Below are 19,879 nucleotides of genomic sequence, written 5' to 3' on the forward strand. Positions count from 1 at the left end.
TTATGTAAACAAGAAATCTAATGCATCCTTCTTGAATGTATTTATTGACCTTCAGGCATGATATGATTGTCAGTCTGGCTAGTTTTTTAACACCTTGATATGTGAAGGTTGGAATCTGGGGGTTTCAGAAACTGGCGCACTTTCTTTTGTAATCAATAATGGAATGATGATTTGACAACCAGTCCATACCCAGGACCATATCTATATCCTTGAAGTTGAGTTGCAACAAGTTTGTAGAGAACTCATAGTTCTCTATTCTCACAACTACACAATGTTCATTATAGTGGATTCTCCTATGGGTGTGTCTATCAAGTAAGAAACAGTCAACCATTAAGGTACAACTGGTAACAATCTTCTAAAGGTTGAGGTGGTGAAACTATGTATGCTCCAGAATCAAACAATACATGTACTAAAATACCATAAATAGAAAGTGTACCTTCAACCACCTGAGGACTAGCAAGAGCTTCTTGAAGAGTTGTCACCTATGCACGACCTGGTAGTGTAAGCTTCTGCTTCTGGGTTGTATTGTTCCTCCGGTCAGGCTGTGGAAAGTCGTTGGCATAGAGGCCCATCTGTTGGCAGTTATAGCACTTGATATTCTTCAGGTCACACCTGCCTTCGTGTATCTGAAGACCACAAGTCATGCATGAATTATCGAAGTAGGCCAACTTCTGAGTCTTCTGCCTCTTAGCTTGATGGCCTCCCAAATTTTTAACTTGTTTACCCTAGGTCTAACTACTGGCCTAACCTACGTAGTACTTCTTGTACTCTTACTGAAACTTCTCTTTATACTGAAACTTCTTTCAAGAGGAGTCGGCCACATCATTGCCGTTGTGTTTGGCTTTCTCTTCAGTCCTGGGCTTTTCTTTTTTCTTGAGATTTTTGTTCGTCTTCAACTCCCCAAATTCATACCTAGAAGCATAGTTCACGAGCTGACTGTATTTTTTTATTTGTAGTAGCCCTGCTAACCTCAGAATTTTGGGTATCAAAGCGTCTACACTTCTCCTAAGCGTTTGACACCAAGGACTTGGTGAAACGGGAGAGAGAGTTAAATCGTGCAGTATATTGGGTCACAATCATGTCCTCTTGTTTCAGCTTCCTGAATTTTTTCTCTTTCTCTACCCTTTGACATTTTAGAAAAAATTGTCTGTAGAATCTCTTCACAAAGGTGGACCAAGACAAATAGGTATCCTGTTATAGGGTGCCTTGGATGGTCCTCCATTAGTGTTTTGCATCGCAGGTTAGGTTTGACACCACTATCAATACCTTTTAATCTTCAAGACACTAAATGGCATCTAAAGCTTTTTCTACTTACATAAGCCAAATTTTTGTTACGACATCATTAGGAGTGCCGTAAAAAAACAGAGGTTGCATATTCTTGAACCTTTTGGCCGAAGCGGTGATGCTTGAAAAGACTGTTTGAGGTTGTCCTTGTTAAACTAGGGTGGCTTGCAAGAGCTCGTACATGATGCGATTTGTAGTATACTCAGGACGTATCCTCGTGCTTTCTTCTTTTGAGCTTTCCATCGGTGACTCTTGTGAGATCTCTATACTCTCTTTTTCATCACTATGTGAAGCATGCCTCCACGAGGTATGAAAAGAGGAAGGCACTCTCTGAGCTAGTGCACCTCTCGAAGTGTGAGACAAAGAAGGCACCCTTCGAGATGGCCTGTCAAAGATCTCACCATCACCAGCCACTGCTTTAGGTTGCCCTATCTCGCGTCTGGCAGCTAAGGTATTTCTATACAGATAGGATGTTCCCCTACAAGTAGCCATATATACTGCACTGAAATCATCACATAATTGATTTATCATTATTTGAGTTAGTTAGGTTATTTTCGCATGAAATTCCACCACATGCATGCATTTATGATACTCATCCAGTCAAAAGCATTTTATTTCATTAATAACATCCCAGTACACATAAAAAAAATAAATCAAGGAAAAACAAGAAGGAAACATAATATGACAAGACATAACTGGACTAGATCAAACGAGGCTAAACATCTATAGACACAAAAACATCATATCACTCTTCAATCCATCCAAAACTTACTTCTCCCCCTGAATCTCTTCGTGTCTATTGAGAATATGGCACAGGAGAAGCACCTATATTCTATGGGAGCGAAGCTGGAGTATAGGTAGGTAAGGCAGGGGTAACAGTGAGATCCTCATCCTCACCTTCCTCCCACGAACTCTTAGAGGTTGTTTAGTCCTATGTCAGTCCTGGGCTGCCTCTATTAACTTGTGCAGTGTGCCATGCTGCTTCTACGGCCTGAATTGCCACCCTCCTTATTTCTTCAGCAAGAAACTCCATGTTCAGGCCTAAAGCTCCTCTATTTTCTGCGCTTATGGCAGTCTCATAGCTGGTCTGGGACATGTATAGTCTGTGTGCACTATCCATCCTATACCTTCTCCAGCATGCAGAGTACGCACTGGGAGATGCTCTCCTTGTGACTTCTCCTCGAGCTGTCATCTAGTAACTCATCATTCATCCACGTACTGACCGAGCTCTCTGATGGTAGAACTGGTGAGTCCTTCACCCGTAGGACTATGGTTGTCGCTTATGAGTAGTGTCAGGTAATGTATCAGAAGGTCATTTTGTCTGTATATGTTTCTTTTTTTGTCTATAATATAGATCAGCGAGGGTCATGGTGTCAACTCTCATATGATTTGAGCCATGCGTGCCATGACTCTAGTAGTCATCGCCATCATGGCAACAAATTCTTTTTTTCATAGGATTGGTGGCTTAACAAGTCTTTGCATCATAAGCTCTCTATGATTATCGCATCTGTTAGCCATTCCTAATAACAAAAAAACCTAGTCACTATCATGTTTTTAGTGAGCAGAGACTTATACTATATTTTATGTCATTGAACTTGTTATAAATGATATACCTTTTGTGTAAACTTGACCATTATACCACTTTGTAATACCAGGATCCAGAGTCTCGAGAGTCAAAGTTCGGTTGGTATTACTTCCTAGAGGAAAAATATATAGAGTTTACACAAAAAAATATGGCTATTTTTTTTCTTTAATAGACTCAAATTCTTTAATAAAGTACATCATTTACAACATACAAAAATAATAATTACATGAGTGTTCAATGATAGAAAAATAAACCTAACAATATACTCTGCTGCACAATTAAAATAGCTGATCACAACTTGCCTGCGCTAGTATACTTGGAACCTACAATTATAATTATATAGAAGGATGAGTCTACAACTGTGTAAATAACATTTATAAGCAATAAATAACTTTAACTTACAACTGTATTGGGCTCTAAGCCCCTAATCTGAGTTTACTTTTCGATACACCACACAAGGTTTGTATATTTTAAACTTTTCCCTTAAATCTTTCAATCTAATACTCACTCATAGCAGACTATAACACTAGGTCAGTTATACCGGTCATAGTCGTCTATAGGCGTAGCAACCCATGCAGAATACTTCAATTCTATATTGTTAGCCAAACTATGAACCATACACTCACAGTGATCTCCATATCACTAGTGACTGCAGTGAAACAACAAGGGCACCCCACCGGTAGTTAGCTAGTAGGTCAGGCTCAAACTCGACATGGTTTATGCTACATCCTAACCATAAATGACTTTTAACCATCTATAGTTATCTAGAGTCCCGGATACTGTGTGAATATAAAACCCTAAGTCATATCTTAAGTTCATTACCTTGAACCTTACTCTTAAGATCATGTTTCACTCGTTCTCACATGAGTGATATCGTGATGGTCGCATTCTTAATCTCAAAATTATACTAGGGTTCAAACTTTGTATCATATTAATCATACAACAAGGTAGAGTTTATACATCGTTAAATCACTGGAGGCCCACTCTCCATGGTAGTTGCACTCTGACCGTGAACCAGGTAGCCCTTTCCATAGGTCGCCACTTCTGAGATTTAAGGGCTTAAGCATGCTAATTTCAATTTAAATTCAAACAACATGACCAAATTTAATAGACTGAAGGCTAATCACAATCTTATTATAATGCATGTTATTCGAAGATTATAATATAGATGTGGTCATAAGATAATATTTCTTTCTAATATGCATGACATATCACGACTAGCATGTCCATATAATCATCTCATTGCAATTTACTCATGCATGGTCATTCAATACATGTCATGTTCACACTTAAGAGTTACATTTCTAAACATTCTAATATACAACAACAATGATAATATGCAACGTAATATGATTTATTCACAACTAAGATTATTTATAATATCTTTTACCTCGAATGCGAATATTGTACTCTGATCGCAATCGAGTCTCAAGTGGCTCTAGTAATAGAATCTGATCATCACACAAGTATGTTCATATTAATACACTTACATTATTTATATTTTAACAAATTTACCAAAATACTCCCCCCCGACAGTGACTTGCCAAATCTTCAATTTTTTGCCCCTGGTTTGATTAAAACTATAGGACAAAAAGATTTTTCTCTGTGATATGAGTCCAATACACCAAACCTTATTCAATTCTGAGTTCAGAGTTCAAAGTTATGCCCGTTTTACTTAATCAGATATTGGGTACACACAAGGGTAATTTGGTCATTTCAACTCTTATGATTTGATGTGAGTCATCCTAAGTCAAAAACAAGTTCGGTCTGAGTTTAGAATATTAGGTTTACTGAACCTAGTCCCGATCTAGCTGGGTTTGGTTTCAAACTCAATTGAATTCTCAAAAATCCATAATAGATCTATTTACTAACAAGTATAGATTCATGTCCAGTTTGGTATAAGTATACTGAACCCAACTGTTCTAACTAGGTTTATTTTTGTCTTAGTCAGGAGCAGACTGGACTAGTTCAATTTTGTCCTAGTCAAGAACTGACTAAACTAGATACAGATCTAGTTTTAATCTCGATCCAGAACTATCAGACTGGATCCAGGCCCAATTCATATTTGAATCCAAAACTGATTCACCCAGCTATGGATTGGATCCAGATCCAGCTATAAGTTGATCTAGAAGTGATTCAAATAGTCTCAAACTAGATCTAGATCTAGTTTTGATATAGATCCAGTATTGTTTCATCCAACCCCATACTAGATCCAAACCCAATTATGTCTAGATCTGGTTCAACTTGGATCGGTCCAGTCAATTGGATCGAACTTGACCCAGATCCAGTTTAGTTCAGTTTAAACTAGACCCAAATATGAAACTAAGACTCTGTCAGACCTGTAAACACCCCAAATTTTTTTCATCCATTCTCAGACACACCCCTCTTGCAGGTGCCAACCTTGGTAGGTCAGTATAGGAGTCCAACCCCATGTCTGTCTCAGTTTAGATGCTATTTTAACCCCTTTTTCATTAGAAAAATTACCATTTTACCTCTAGGTCATCCTAGATCCCAGTCAGTCAAAGTCAATCAAGCTCATTCTTAAGCTCAGGACAATTAGAATGTTAGTCATTTCTAGCTCATTTGAGTTTACATTGAGTAGATCATGTTCATTTCCGGTCATTCCTGCCAAAATGGGTTCATTTCCTCATAAATGAGCTCATTTCTAACTTGAATCCAAACCAATTGTCTCTGAGTCAGTCATTTTTAGTCAATCCTATCCCTCTAAGTCTAGCTTGAGCTCACCAGAAGTTCAAGTGCTCAAGTTTCAGTTTAAATCCATTTCTCACAGTCTAGGAGCCGACTTTAGCCCATTTCAGCTCATTCTAGTTGAAATTGAGCTAAATCCAGTCAGTTGAGTCAGTGTTTGAGCTCCAGTTTTAGTTCATCTCAGTATTACTGACCTTTGTTTCAGCTCAAACATAGTTCTTGTCCACAGCTCACTTCACTTCAGTGACCATTTCTCACCATTTCTCTAAAAATGACAGCAGTTCTTAACAATTCAGTCTAGAAGTTTAGTTGAGTCAGTGTCTTGTCAGTCAATTTGAGTTCTAAAACCCTAAAACCCAGCTCATTTGAGTTCATTTTAGTTCAAACTAGCTAAAACCTCAATTTTCAGTCACTCCCGGCCCAGTAGAGACCAAAAATCATTTCTTGAACCATTTTTGTCAAAATTATCACTTTTTAAACTGGTACAACTGTCAATTGGGGTCCAATATCCAAATTTCTTCATCCAGGGTTTGCATTTCGCATGACATTCCATATCATTTCTCATCATTTCATAACATTTCATTATATTTCATTTCATTTTTGAGATCCAAAACTCCAATTTTAAAAATTTCAATCCAGATTCGAATTTTAAAGCTTTTTAAAGTTCAATTTCAAACCCTAAGTTTTCAAAATTGACATCTTTACCCTCAGGACTCTAAATTTAGAAACATTTTTCTGAGAAAATAATTTGGATTCTTTTCAAGCTTGATTTTCAAATTTTAAACTGACGCTCAAATTGAGGTTTTCCAGGTCCTCGTTACCATTTTCATGTGTTAAAGTTAACACAAATAGGATGTTTTGTATCATTTTTAAACTGCCCTTATTTTCATGATTTGTGACCTGTTAATTTTTCACCGCCTCAAAAATAATCTGATGGTGTATTAGACATGATAAAATCTTCGAACAGATCATACTAAACACATTAGTACCGTCAAATTTACCATTTGGTAGCTAGATCCGTACAAACAAGAGTGTGTACCACCACAAGGTATCATGATACAGAACATCATATACTCTCTCTCTCTCTCTCTCTCTCTCTCTCTCTTTATATATATATATATATATATATATATATATATATATATATATATATATCATACGGTACATATGGCTGAAGTGTTTAGCCTGCAAGCAATTAGTTTAGAGTTCAAATCCTATTGCTTATAGTTTTGAAAGAATGAGTTTATTTTGTAAATGAACCAGTTTAGCATGTCTCAATAGTTTGAGTCCAAATTTTGTTATTTGAAATTTTAAAAATATATATATTTTCAAATGAACAAGCTCGAGCTCGGCTCATTTAACTTGGCTCAACTCATCATAAGAACAAACCAAACTTGAATGCCTTCTATTTGCTTTGCTCAGCTCGTTTACTAGCGCTGTCATGGACATACAATTCATGAGTGCCATCATGACCCATTATATCTGACGTTCATCTCAACCACTAAGGTGGTGCATAACAACATCAATCCTTGAGATGTAACATGTACAGGCTGCTTCTAAATTGTTTCTCTTGCTGAGATCCTCTATGGGGTATATAGAAAAAGTTAACGGAGACCACCTTGTGATAATGATTCAGCTTTCTCTCTTTCACTTTTTTTTTTGAGTATCCATTCTTTTCTATATTTAGTTTTTTCTCTTCTAAAAGTTTGGCTTCTGATATTAAGGGTTTCCATCAATTATCATTTTTCATTATATTATATATGATCCTGTGTCAAGACATATAGTTGGAACTATACCTATGAATTTTCTGTAATTATTTAATGAATAAAACTAAATTTTATGTCTCAAAATTGGGTTGAAATAGAATTTAATTTGAATTTAAATCTCACATTAATTTAAATCTTTATTTGATTTAGACTTCAATTTAAATTTTATTTTGAAGAAGTTTGAATTAATTAGGAAGGTTATATATAGGGTGGGACGCCCCATATGTGGGCCCTCTTGAGGTTAGAAACCAATTTGAGAAGGATTCAATTAGGTTTATCTAAAGTCAAACAAACCATTAGTTTTTTATTTCATAAATGAGACTAGTTAGCTTATATATCTCATAGTTTTTTAATTACTTTGAAATTCTAATTAACTTGGATCTTTAAATTTGTATCTAATTCACATGAAATTAGAGTGAAATTTATTTTGGATAAGATATAGAGGAGTTTTTATATGGGATTGAGAAACCCCACACGAGACTTTAGAAAGGGGAGTTTTCTCCCTCACCCCAAACGCCTCCCTTGAATTTTCTCTCTCCCTATTCTCTATCTCTTTTTCTTCCTTTCTCCTCCCACGTCTCTCTTTGGGAAGATGAAGTTGGTTTGGTGGTGGATGCATATCGGACGTAGGAAAATTCGATGGTTAATTTGATATATATATTGAGTATCCTAGTTAAAATATCTTATATTTTGAGATTCAACTTTAGTTTCAAATCTTAGTTTTGACTTAAATCAAATATTTTTTTTGTGTTTGGTCTTGTGTGGTTTACGGGAGTCATTTCGGATATGCAAGGTCATAGAACGCAGGATTTTACGAAAAAGATGAGAGATCGTTATCAAATAGGTTTAGATCTAGAATTGAGTCATGTGAATCTAGATTTTAATTCAAGTTCCTAGTTTAGAAACATAGATTGAGCCTATAAATTAGTTTTGCATTGTTTTTCAACGAGACTATATAAAACTACACCGTGAATGTATGCGGTTTTAAATTTTGGATTTTTCCAATTTCGAATCTTGTATTCTTTTGTGTGTAGTTGAATTTATGATAATTAGATGTATATCAACATGCATAGCAACCTAGATTCATCGAGATACTGATATGAGTTTGATCATGAAGGTTTTCATAAACTCATTTTTTTTTCAAAAATCAATTTTGAGAAAAACGTGCGTTGGATCTTGTGTTTGATTCATTATATGTATGATATTTCTGTATTTTTAACATGCTTAGATGTGTATATGAATAAATATGATATATTTTTTATGAATCAAAATTGTTGAATATATGTTCTTGGTGTTTTTGATGAAAACATAAGGTTCGTGATATGTTTCTTGAAAACTGTATAATATACTGTTTATTTATTCTGACCAAAGATCTACTAAGCCCTTGGTCCGGATGTCTATACCTGCTTTTCAAGCCTAATTGGGTCTGAATTAGGAATCTCTGACAATGGATTGGTTCAAAAAGATTATGTTTATACGTAAAATGTACAGGGGGTCAAATTGGACCCAATCCCAACCCCGACCATATGTCTTTGCCCAACTGGATCCTGACCTAGCAAGACTGGTCCATATATCTTTTGGATCCAATCTGGATTTAGATATCTGATACCCAGATTCAATAATGGTTGGTTGGATTCCTTTTTAACCTGGGTTATAACTCAACTAATTTCATTCCAAAAAGTGGTGCTATACATAATATTATTATCGATTAACTACAATACAAACACAATTCAAAGTTTGAATCAAGCGTCTCTCTCAATGTAAGGTTTCAGGGTGAACAAATAAATAAGCTGATAGCACACCATCGAATTCTCCAAGGCCCTTGACCCAATATTCAATGGTTGGGACATCCTAAACGCATGAAAATATTGAAGCTTTTTTAGATGAAGCGGCACATACAGCAAACAAAATAGGACCACATCATCCTTTAAGCATGCATCTCCACTAGGTCCAATCGGATGCATGTAAGTCGACCTTACACATCTGCACAGAGACAACCTGGGGAGGGCAGTTCACAGACCTGATGACAGGGTTATGTTTACCATGGATGCAAGTGTGAGCTTGTTTTCTATTTGACGTACCATTAACATCCATGTTTGGGGTAATTCAATATGAGAAAGTGGTCAAAGCAAAGAAAGCCCACAGGAAGACATTTAGATATGAATCTTCAGCATCCAAACATACCCTAATAATAATAAACTTACAAGGGTTCATAGTTGACCTGTAGTTAAGTTAAGACATGCCCAGAAGGAAACGTACGTGGGCTGCAACAAAGTAGTTGACATGTAGGTGATTATTGTTCATTACACGCCAAAGATAACCCATTTTCAAACGCTTACCGAGAATGCCAACTGTTCAAACAGTTCTCAACATTTCATGGAACAACTATAAAACCTGAATCAAGTAATATTCTTCCTGAGAATATTTAATGATAGAGATTAACCTTCAGATCATGATTTCACAATAAGAAGAGACTGCAGATAATTCATATTTGAAAATATTGATAAGACAGACCAGTACTGCAACCCTCATGTGGATAATCAGAACAGCATGCATCTGGTCACATTACATCCTTGTCAATCCTGCCCGGATGATTGACTAATCCTTTGATGGAAACTGGACCAAATATGTATTGCTATAACACATTCTCAGTTATTTTACATAGTTAAGGATTAAGTATACAATAACATTATAATGCACCAATGCCCTGTTAAACTGGACCATCATCAGTGCAACTCCTCATTAGCCGTGAGAAGGCTGAAACAGTTTAAACCATGTAAGCGACGGCTGGCCCACCCTCACCGCTCTCCTGCCACCTCAAATCTGCTCTAAATTTGCAGACTGGGCATGTTCCTTGTTGCCGTAACCATGGATCAATACAGTTTGTATGGAACTGCAATGTATATCTCATATTAGCAGGTGGATAATAGCTTTGTCTTGTCATGCTGAGAATATTTTATAGTGATCAATCAATAAATCCAATATTAGAGAGCATGTGTTACATTTTGTTAACAATGTCGTGCAGGAAAAAAATTGTGGTGCTCATATTACAAAATGTGTTTCATCACGAGAACATCAAACATCCACCCCTTATGGTAATGAATCTGATACAGAATTAAGCAACAAAATGTTTTCTTGAAAAGTCTGCACTCAGCCACACACATGCACACAGAGAGAGAGAGAGAGAGGCAAATCTGAATGTTCAGCGTACGAAAAAAAAAGAAAAGAAAAGAAAAAGGAGGAGAACACAGCAGCGATTCAGAGAAGCACAGAAGTACCAGTGAAGGCACAAAGACGAACACGATGATACAGTAACAAAGAAAATATGTGGCGTGTCTCGGGAAAACTATTAAAAAAATAGCAAAAGAGAATACTGATGCTTATTCACTGAATATCAGAGAATTCAACATTTTCATTTGAAACGCACAAAAAGTTAACAAATGATTATGTAACGGGCAGATCACATCACTAAGTAAATGTTCCAACTCAGAGTAGCCTAAATAAGCAAAACTCACTTCTCAAGGAAGGTTAATTGGCTTTACCCCCATCATGTTGTGTGTGTGTGTGTGATCCATAAATCTCTATGCGTTTGAATGTCGCTCCTCAAGAAGATACACACTCATGCATTACCATGGCTGCAAATTGTTGGAGCATGGTCAGTGTTTTGGTTGGCTTCTGTTCCTTTTTTGATGACCCAACAGTACCCTTCACTAGTAAAATGCCCAGGCAAAGCATGCACTGTTCTTGAAATGACAAGTGAAGCTATAAAGTGTATGTTGTATTGTACAAAACATATGAGACAGCTGAAATACATGAGGCAAGATGGGCAATACATTCAACTAGTTTCCAGCCATAGTGAGGCAAAGATCAGTGAGCTGGGAAGTCATGGAGACGGTTAACATCTCTACTACCAATAAATTTATGGTTGAAAAGCAGTGACAGCAAGCAATAGGCACCGTAATATATGTGGCTACAGTTTCAGACTCGGTATTGACCAATTAACATCTCTTGATCAGCACCAGCTTGGTCTTGTTGAATCCCCAAAGGTTTCCTGTACTAATTGTCATGGTCAAAGATACTTTAATAAACTTATGAGAAAATGCAAAGTAGTCTTTTTCAAATATATCTTAACATTAGTGAAGTACAAATGATTAATGCAACCAACATTTAGAGAAATTACAAGGCAGCCTAAATGGTAAGAAATATATAGGGCACCGTGATGTTTAAGAATTTGTAAGGGATAAAAGGAAACAGTGAACTCATTAATGTCCACTAAAATATGAAAGTTAATTCAATCAGCTAGCCCCATTCATATTTGTGACCATAAAGCTAACTGCAGATGTGTCTTTGCATAGTGATATGACTCTACTACTACTTATTCAAGAAAAGAGAATTGATAACCTGATGCAAGCATGGCAAGCTACGAATCAGTTCTCCAACATTGACTTGCTCCAAGCAAATGCTACATGTCAATTCTTCTTCTAGGCTCTTCATGTTTCCCTCAGACTTGGCAGACTCTTGTTTCTTCTGTTTAATCGAAAATGAAAAGGTCAAAACAGTGAAAAGCATTGAAAAGAAAAAGAAGGAAAATTTGCAACCCTTATTGTTGACAGGAAGATGAACCTCCAAATAATATATAAATGGAATGAAAAAAAGACCCTGTGATACATCAGGCATGCGTTAGGATGCACTTTGTTATTTCCCAATCACACAAAATAAACTGTTACTATTTATCAGCACCCAGGAAGAATGAACAGAAAATTCACTAAACAATCACCTCATCCTTCAAAAGTCCAGCTAGAAATCAAGAAACTTAAACTATTCATAAATATGTTAAACCGAGCTGGATACTACAGATTAAATATGTAGACGAAGATGCAGGCAATTTCAAGTTTTATAACAGTTTGCAAACTGCGTACAATTTCTCTCCACTGAGTGAGTATTTTTTTCTTGTTCAGCTAATGCTTATTTGAGTTTGCACCCTGCTTTCTATAGAAAATTATTGTCTTATCCTTCAAAAGATGCTTTTGTCAAGAAAAATGCTGAAGACAACTAGCATCATTTGGGATTTTTTTTGGGGGGAGGGGGTGCAAAATCATTTGGGATGGTTACTGCCAAGTTTTGGTCAATTTACCTTTATTTCTAAACATAACAAGTGAAACTCAGCTTGGACATTATATAGTCAGAAATTTAAGACCAAACAAAACTTGAATCAAACAGCATGGTATAACTGACAGGAATCACCTAGAATGGAGCCATGGTTGCCTATGAAACCAAAGAAAGAATCCAAGTTCCAGGAATTGTTACGACACATGGACCAACTCATAATTATGATTCTCGTTCTCCGCTAAAAAATCGACAAGGGGAATCTTGCAATACTATGAAAAATCTGGATTTCCTTGGGAAAATCTCAGGAAAATATCAGTATCTATAAAAATATAAAAAAATATCAACTAATACTAATAGTACTGCTGCTACAGTACTTCAATCATTGTCGATGTTATATTTATTTAGATGCATATACATATGATATTAACAGCACAGAAAAAGATTACAAAAAAAAAATTGATAGTAAACTTAAAACCCTAATAGATCAAATTACGCCTGTAAGATACAGAAGATCATTATGCAGGGTAGTAAAGCTAAAGGGAATACCTCCACTGCAACTCTGGAGGATGAAGACTGCTGCACTGGCATGCTATCACTGTTGACAAAAAGCAAACTTCTTTCAGATATTCTATTTAACATAGAATTTTCTATAATATCAATTAAAAAATTTGCTCAAACTTGCATAGGTTGTTGTATTGGTTACTTAGTGCCTAGTGATTCTGGTAATATTCTGAAATTGGTATGACTCAAAACCAACTCAATTGTTATTGCCAGCTATTATGCTGATATGGCCCACGAGGTCCCTGCTCATCTGGTAGGGGCAACTTGTGAATGTCACCAAGTTGACAGGATGTCACAAGTTCAAAACCCACAAGTGCGCGTCCTTTGCTATGAGGCCAAAGCAGGTTGTGCTCCCTGTGAGGTCAAAGGGGGACCCGAAGTTTTATGCCAGTGAACTCGGTGGTTTTTCCCCGGTCATTCGAGAGAAAAAAAAAAAAACAATTAAGCCAATATGACCAAAGCCCCCAACTCTGATAAGGCCATGCTTGTGCCCAAAATCCAACAAAAAGGGCAGTTACGCTCAACATTTCAGTATCATCACATAATTGGCAGAAGAGTGCAGCATCATAAATTCAGATGCTTCCCTCAGTTGTCCGATATCAAACAGTGACAATTCCAATTCCAATTCCAATATTACTATACATTTAGATGGCTCCACTCTACCCAAGTTTGGCCATCTAAATGTATGATAATATTGGATTTGGAATTGTATCCTCAAGTTAAACAAGCTGTGGGCATCTTGAAGATTTTATGGTCATTGTGATAATATTGTGACAATATCATGATAACTATGTCACATGGGTGCGGGTGCGTCACTTTCAAAAAACTTGGGTGCGGGGGTGCGGCAAAAATATAAAAAATTATATATATATATATATATATATATATATATATATATATATATATATATATAAAGTCCAAAAGTTGGACATAAATGACCCTGGGTGAGTTGACTGCACTCAGGGTCAGGTTGACCGTATCGGGTGCGGGTGCGACGTGGGTGCGGCACCTAGTTGAAGAGTCCCTATGACATAGCATGATAAATTTGAAATTCTGAACCTTCTAAAATATTGTAGATATTCATGAAATAGAACCACACAATATATGACTAACAGAAAGAAGCATAATAGAATGAGCTTCAAAACATGCCTTTGTGTCTCAGGCACCGAACGAGATTGACCTTTGTATTTGTGAACAGGGAGAGTGTTAATCTCTTCCTCAGTCATGGATGGGGTTCCAGGAGAATTTTCTGAATCAAGTGCCCTCAGATAATCATAATCTGCAAGAAATGCATGAAGATGAGTCACATTAACATCTTTATTGTGAAACAGGATCATGCATCATACATCTATGATTAGTAGGCAAGAGAAAAGTCACACATATATCTAAAAAGTGCAGGCCATACCTAGGTCATCAAATTCTCGGTCAAGAAGTGCCAGCTGGAGCCTGAGACCTTGTAACCGACCTCTTGTGGCAAAAGCCCTCGATGGAGGCACATGCAATCGGAACTCAGTGTGACCAAATAGACCATTAGCTGTAGCTGCAGCCTGAGCTTGAGCCTGAGCTTGAAATTGTTGGCAAGTTGCATACATCCTAAGACTTGTTGCCATAAGGAACACACCCAACCCTATCCATAGCTACAAACATAGATTGGTCATAAGTAAATGAGAACATACTTGAATTGATCATCAAAAATGCACCAGAAGAAATTATCATAAAAGGATACCAGAAAGTTTGGGGACATCTGGTGTGAATTTAAAATCATGAACAACAAAAGAACTGCTAGAACAAATGGAAACGGTATTAGAAAAACATGTAAAAAGAAAGGAAGCAATCAAATGAGATATATTTTGCCAATAAAACCAAAAAAGTACCCGTAATAAGGAAAGCCATTGAATTTGTATTAACCTGCCGCCCTCCATTTACGCGCTGTAAAATTTTGTATCAATATCTCCACAAGAAATAAAATTTATTTTCATTTCTTTGAAACCTAAGATCTTTCTAGATTCTGATGATGCAGAACATGAAAGAGATTCAGATAACCATACCACAGAACGCCTTTCTGGTATGAATTCAGAAAACCCACTTTCTATGTCTGCTCGAGTCCCTCGGAAAACAAAACTCATTTTCTAGGCAATTCAACAGAGTCGAAGCTTGAAGATAAGCAAGTATGCAAGCCTCTGCAGAAACCCTTATACATTGTCAGTTGAACAAGAACAGACTGGAAGACCAAATCACCAAAATGAGAACACATCACTACATGCTTAACAAATGATGAACTGTTCATCAGGCTATATGATTTATGTTAGACTGGAATTTTATCTAAAAAACAAATAGAATAATCAAACTATTAAAAAGAAGCAAAAAATTCAAGAATTAGAGAAATATACCAATTCAATTTCTCATAAATTACCTCATGTATACATAATTATTATGCAGAAACACCAGTTTGTGCCTTAGATGCTACAATAAACCCAAGAACATATATCAAACACATCAACAAAAGCTGTAATGTATATATATATAGTTACATGATCCAAGAAATAAACTTTAGTAAAAAGTTATATGATTCTCTACCCAACAACCTTCTATCCAGCTAGTCAAGTCCCTAACAGGTTCAACTCCAGACTCTGGCTTGATTAATTCTTTGATGAATAAGAATTATGGACACCTGATTGCCCCATAAAAATCTTCAAATTCCACAATTTCAGCAACAACTCACAGCAATTACAAAATGGTTTCAGCATGTTTTATGGTTTCTTAGGGGTGGCAAGTTTTCTTGTTGTTAATTTTCCAGATTTTAAAATTTTGAACCAGAAGATTTTTAACAGGATTAGTTGTCAGGCCTGAGAGTCTAGGACACATAGTATATTATCCGTGTATTCTGTTAGAAATTTTACTTATCTGTGCATTTCACTCGTGCTAAGAATTTCTTGTATTTATACATTGGATTAGTTTTCTTCATGATTTCAGTATAATGCATTATAGCATGTTCTAAAGAGTTAGTTTTTATTAAAATTTACCTTCATGATCATTTTATTGGTCAAAACAAATCACTACAATTCTATTGTCCAATTTCAGGAAATTTTGACTATTTTAGTAATTATGTTGTCCCTTTGAGGCATAGTTTAAAAACTCGCTGGGTTGACCTGGTGACTCGGTTGATTTGGCCCCGGATCAGGTCAAAAATTGTGTTGAACTCGTTTTTTAACAAACCTGGATGAGTCATGCATATATATATTATATAAAATATAATATAAATATTATGTATATTATATATATTATATATAAAAACATGGTTATACATGTATTAATAAAGTTATACATTAGATATATTATAAAAATATCATATAATATATATTATATAATATATTGGTAAAGTACTATAAAATATAGATTATATATATATATAATATAAAATTAACATTACCTGATGGAGTCACCCAGTTGACCTTGCGGAGAAGGGAGTGACGAGTCACTGGGTTTTAAAACCATGCTTTGAGGTGAAAACCTTCATTTTCTCTACTCTTTCTGAATATTAGAAATTTGAGCCTTAGATAAAAATCTCAAGATTAATGAAGTACCGAAATGCTTAGTGATCAGTTCAGGGCTTGAGGGCCTAAGAATATTTAGAGTTTTTGTATAGTATTCATCTATTAGTTTATGGATTAGTTAAGAATTCTTTATTTAATTTGTTATTTTGGTTGAATCGGTTATTTTTCATATTTTCCCAATACAATAAATGTATAGTTGTATATTTAAACTTGCCTTCATAAGATTTTTTGCTCCATAAAATTGTAGATAGTCGTAGCACAAACTGTTAACTTTTCACCATCTTCTTTATTTGCTAAGATTGTTGGCAGTTCAATGGTTTACTATAGTGGTCACCTCTTTGAATTAGTCTTTTGTTTTCTGCTTTTTGATCTACTAGTACATGAACTAGAATTGGCAAAGTACTAGTTCAATAGCTTACTTCAGCTGAAGGCATATCAACGATCTCCTTATATTTACAATCAAGTGAAGCCTGTTGGCCAATTAGGTTACCGAATCCCCACGAACAACAACGTTAAATTCAACAAGCTGATGTTAATGTGTTTGTTGTTTTTAAATTCAAAAGGATAATTTTACGGTAAAAATTGTAGTAGATTATTACAACTCATCCTGGATATCCACTATTTAGGAGTTGGATGACATAGCTAGAAAATGGAGTCACGCTCATAATTGAAAGGTCTTCGTTTCAAATCCCAAAGGGGCTATTCTACAGTTTGACCATGAAAAAGAAGAAAATAAAGAAAGGAAATGAGAGGTCCACTAAGTGTGGAACCTAAAGTAATCACTTCATATGTCATTATAAGTGGTACCCATTTTTCGAGCAAGCATGGTGAAGACAGTTTGTTCTGCAATTGCAATCAATTCAAAGCTGTTCTATGAAGGTTCCCAAAGAAGAAAGATGACAAATACATGCATGAGTATGTGTGCATCATGTGAATTGAATGTGATATTCTGCAAATAAGATGTTAAACCATCTTTAAACAGATTTCTGAGTGTTGAAGATTGCATTCAGATAGACCATGCTGTTCTCTTCATTTTCCTTTTCTTATAGTCTGGTCCACAAAACAAGTTCTTCTATTAAACATAACAAAAACAAAAAAAAAAATTGTTAAAACTTGCTCACGGTAGCAACAACAGGTGGACAACTATAACCACATTAATGTATTTTGCATGCTCACAATGGTAATCACTAAATGTCATTTCCTAGAAGTGGTAAAACTTCAGAAACTTCGATCAGGCCAGCTTCATCAAATGGATTGATGTGTGTTAAACTGTTAATTGTTGATTACTTTATGTTTGAAAATTTAGAACAAACTCAAAACAAAAGTAAAGATATAGCATATTAGAATAAAATAGAAAAAGGTCTCAGAAATGAATATAAGTCCACAAACCTCTGCTTCTATAGGAGAAGCTTAAAAATCCAACAATGTTAATAGTAGCACTGAGCCATTTGCATAAAACAACCAGCAAAACCCCCAGGCTCCCACCTACTCAGCATTACAAAGTCACATCAACCATACAACATTATAACCAAGAGACCATCAACTAGGACCTCAAATCCTTTCCCACCCACAATTTCCCACCTCCTCGGATGTAATAGAGCCTCCAATAACCAGAAATGCTGCAGAGATCCTAAAATGGAGGGGCATGGTTTAGCAGATCAGTGTTTAAGCCATATCCAGAATGCACAACTCTAATGCCAGCTAGGCGGGAAACTGGCATCGAAAGAATCATCCATGCTAATCTTCAGTCTCATCAACACGTGAATCATCACAGAAGCCACCAGAGTACACATACAATAAAGTTTACTCACTCATTGTATACCCTAACGAGTTTCTTGTTACCAAAAGCACATCATATCTGTCACATGCACTGAAACACATCAGCAGACAAGAAAAAAATGACAATCTCGGTTAAACCTCGTATAGAAAAAATAATTTACAGAAGAATCTACAAAAAGCACTAACTTGCTTCGCCCAAGTTCAAGCTAGTCACAGAATCCTCATCCAAATAAATTTTATATCAGAAACAAAAAGCATGCAGAATATGAGATGAATTCAATACGTCAGATATATCAGCAACTAAACACAAGCATTGTCAAATGCAAGCAACCAATTCCCGCACACAAAATGAAACTTGAATAGATCTGTTTACAGTGACTGCCTTCTAAACAGACCCCTACAATTTGAAATGCTCATCAAAACCGTAGTATCATAGTACGCTAGATAAAGGAAACAAACACCAATGCACACACATTATCTTGTTCGGGTGGTAGCAAACTTATTCAAGATAACATTCGAAACCGCCAGAATCACATTGACGCACATCAAGAAGAAGCTACTGGAAAAATTAAGCTTCATAATTAAAACAAATCCCCATTCACATGCTTGCGAAACCCAACTAAACCGTCTAATCAACTACAAAAAGAACCATCCAAAATCCCAATTTCGACAGCATGCTGAAGGAAAACTAAACTCCTCAATCATAAAATTCACTCAGAAACCATATTCGTATACACCACCGAATCAAGAGAAGAAAATATAGCCATAGTTGAATCCATTCAATCATAAATCAACTATGAAACCTATTTCCTTCCCTAATTCCTAACAATGAACGAAGCGAAATCGAACCAAAGTAAACCCTAGATTACCCACTTGAGTACTCCCAATTTCTAAGGAACCATCATCTATCAAACCAAAAAACACCGAACAAAAGGTGAGAAGATCCCACCAAAACAGAAAACAAAGAAAGAAATTCGTGAAGCAATCAAACTCACAATGCACACAACAAGAGAAGCCAATCTGGGCACTAATTCACCCAATAAAACTCACCAAAAAAGGAGAAATAAATACAGGAACAGATCTTTCAAAAGGAACCCAATTTGCACTAAATTTGCAGCATACGAGAACTGGGAGGGAAATTTACACGAAAATTACGACACACCAAGTTTCCCTACAGTCATGAACTCGCGATTCCCGAACCGTTCATCATCAAATAGAGTCAAATACTGGGTCGTTCGAGTAGCGTGTTATTGAGGAAATCCTCCGCCTCCTCTCGTGACCACGCTAACGTTTAGTTTCCTCCTGTGGAGTCAACACCCTTTCACTTGAGTCAAAGGTTGGCCGGGCTTGAATGACTGGGCTCGGACTTTGTGGACTTTAGGTTCAGCTTAAGAACCACGCTCCTTGAATAAGCACAGGACTCGGGCCAACGTGCTTGAGTCAACTCAAATTTCCAAGTTGGTGGAGTTGGTCAAATGGTCTTAGTCCATTAATGCTAGGACTCAAACCACTGAGCTAACCGGGCATTGAGT

General features: G+C 36.1%; 1 protein-coding gene across 4 annotated transcripts; it reads right to left on the minus strand.

The window, feature by feature from the left end:
- Positions 1 to 9,806: 9,806 nt before the first annotated feature.
- On the minus strand, positions 9,807 to 19,620 carry LOC149821365 (E3 ubiquitin-protein ligase SDIR1-like). 4 transcript variants are annotated; one of them, XM_089982191.1, is made up of 10 exons: positions 19,398 to 19,494; positions 17,958 to 18,426; positions 15,063 to 15,194; positions 14,889 to 14,943; positions 14,741 to 14,793; positions 14,420 to 14,651; positions 14,164 to 14,293; positions 13,000 to 13,048; positions 11,746 to 11,871; positions 9,807 to 10,237 (listed from the first exon to the last, which is right to left on the minus strand). In XM_089982191.1, the coding sequence occupies exons 3-10, from the start codon at positions 15,138 to 15,140 to the stop codon at positions 10,112 to 10,114; spliced, it is 849 nt and encodes a 282-aa protein (XP_089838317.1). In that variant the 5' UTR covers positions 15,141 to 15,194; positions 17,958 to 18,426; positions 19,398 to 19,494; the 3' UTR covers positions 9,807 to 10,111. The 4 variants fall into 4 exon arrangements, with proteins under 4 accessions (XP_089838317.1, XP_089838316.1, XP_089838315.1 ...); XM_089982190.1 differs by lacking the exon at positions 17,958 to 18,426 and having other exon boundaries at positions 19,492 to 19,620; XM_089982189.1 differs by lacking the exon at positions 17,958 to 18,426 and having other exon boundaries at positions 19,398 to 19,526.
- Positions 19,621 to 19,879: the final 259 nt, after the last annotated feature.

Source organism: Nuphar pumila, chromosome 12 (assembly GCF_984573655.1).
Source record: "Nuphar pumila chromosome 12, dmNupPumi1.hap1.1, whole genome shotgun sequence".
Lineage (NCBI taxonomy): Eukaryota > Viridiplantae > Streptophyta > Magnoliopsida > Nymphaeales > Nymphaeaceae > Nuphar > Nuphar pumila.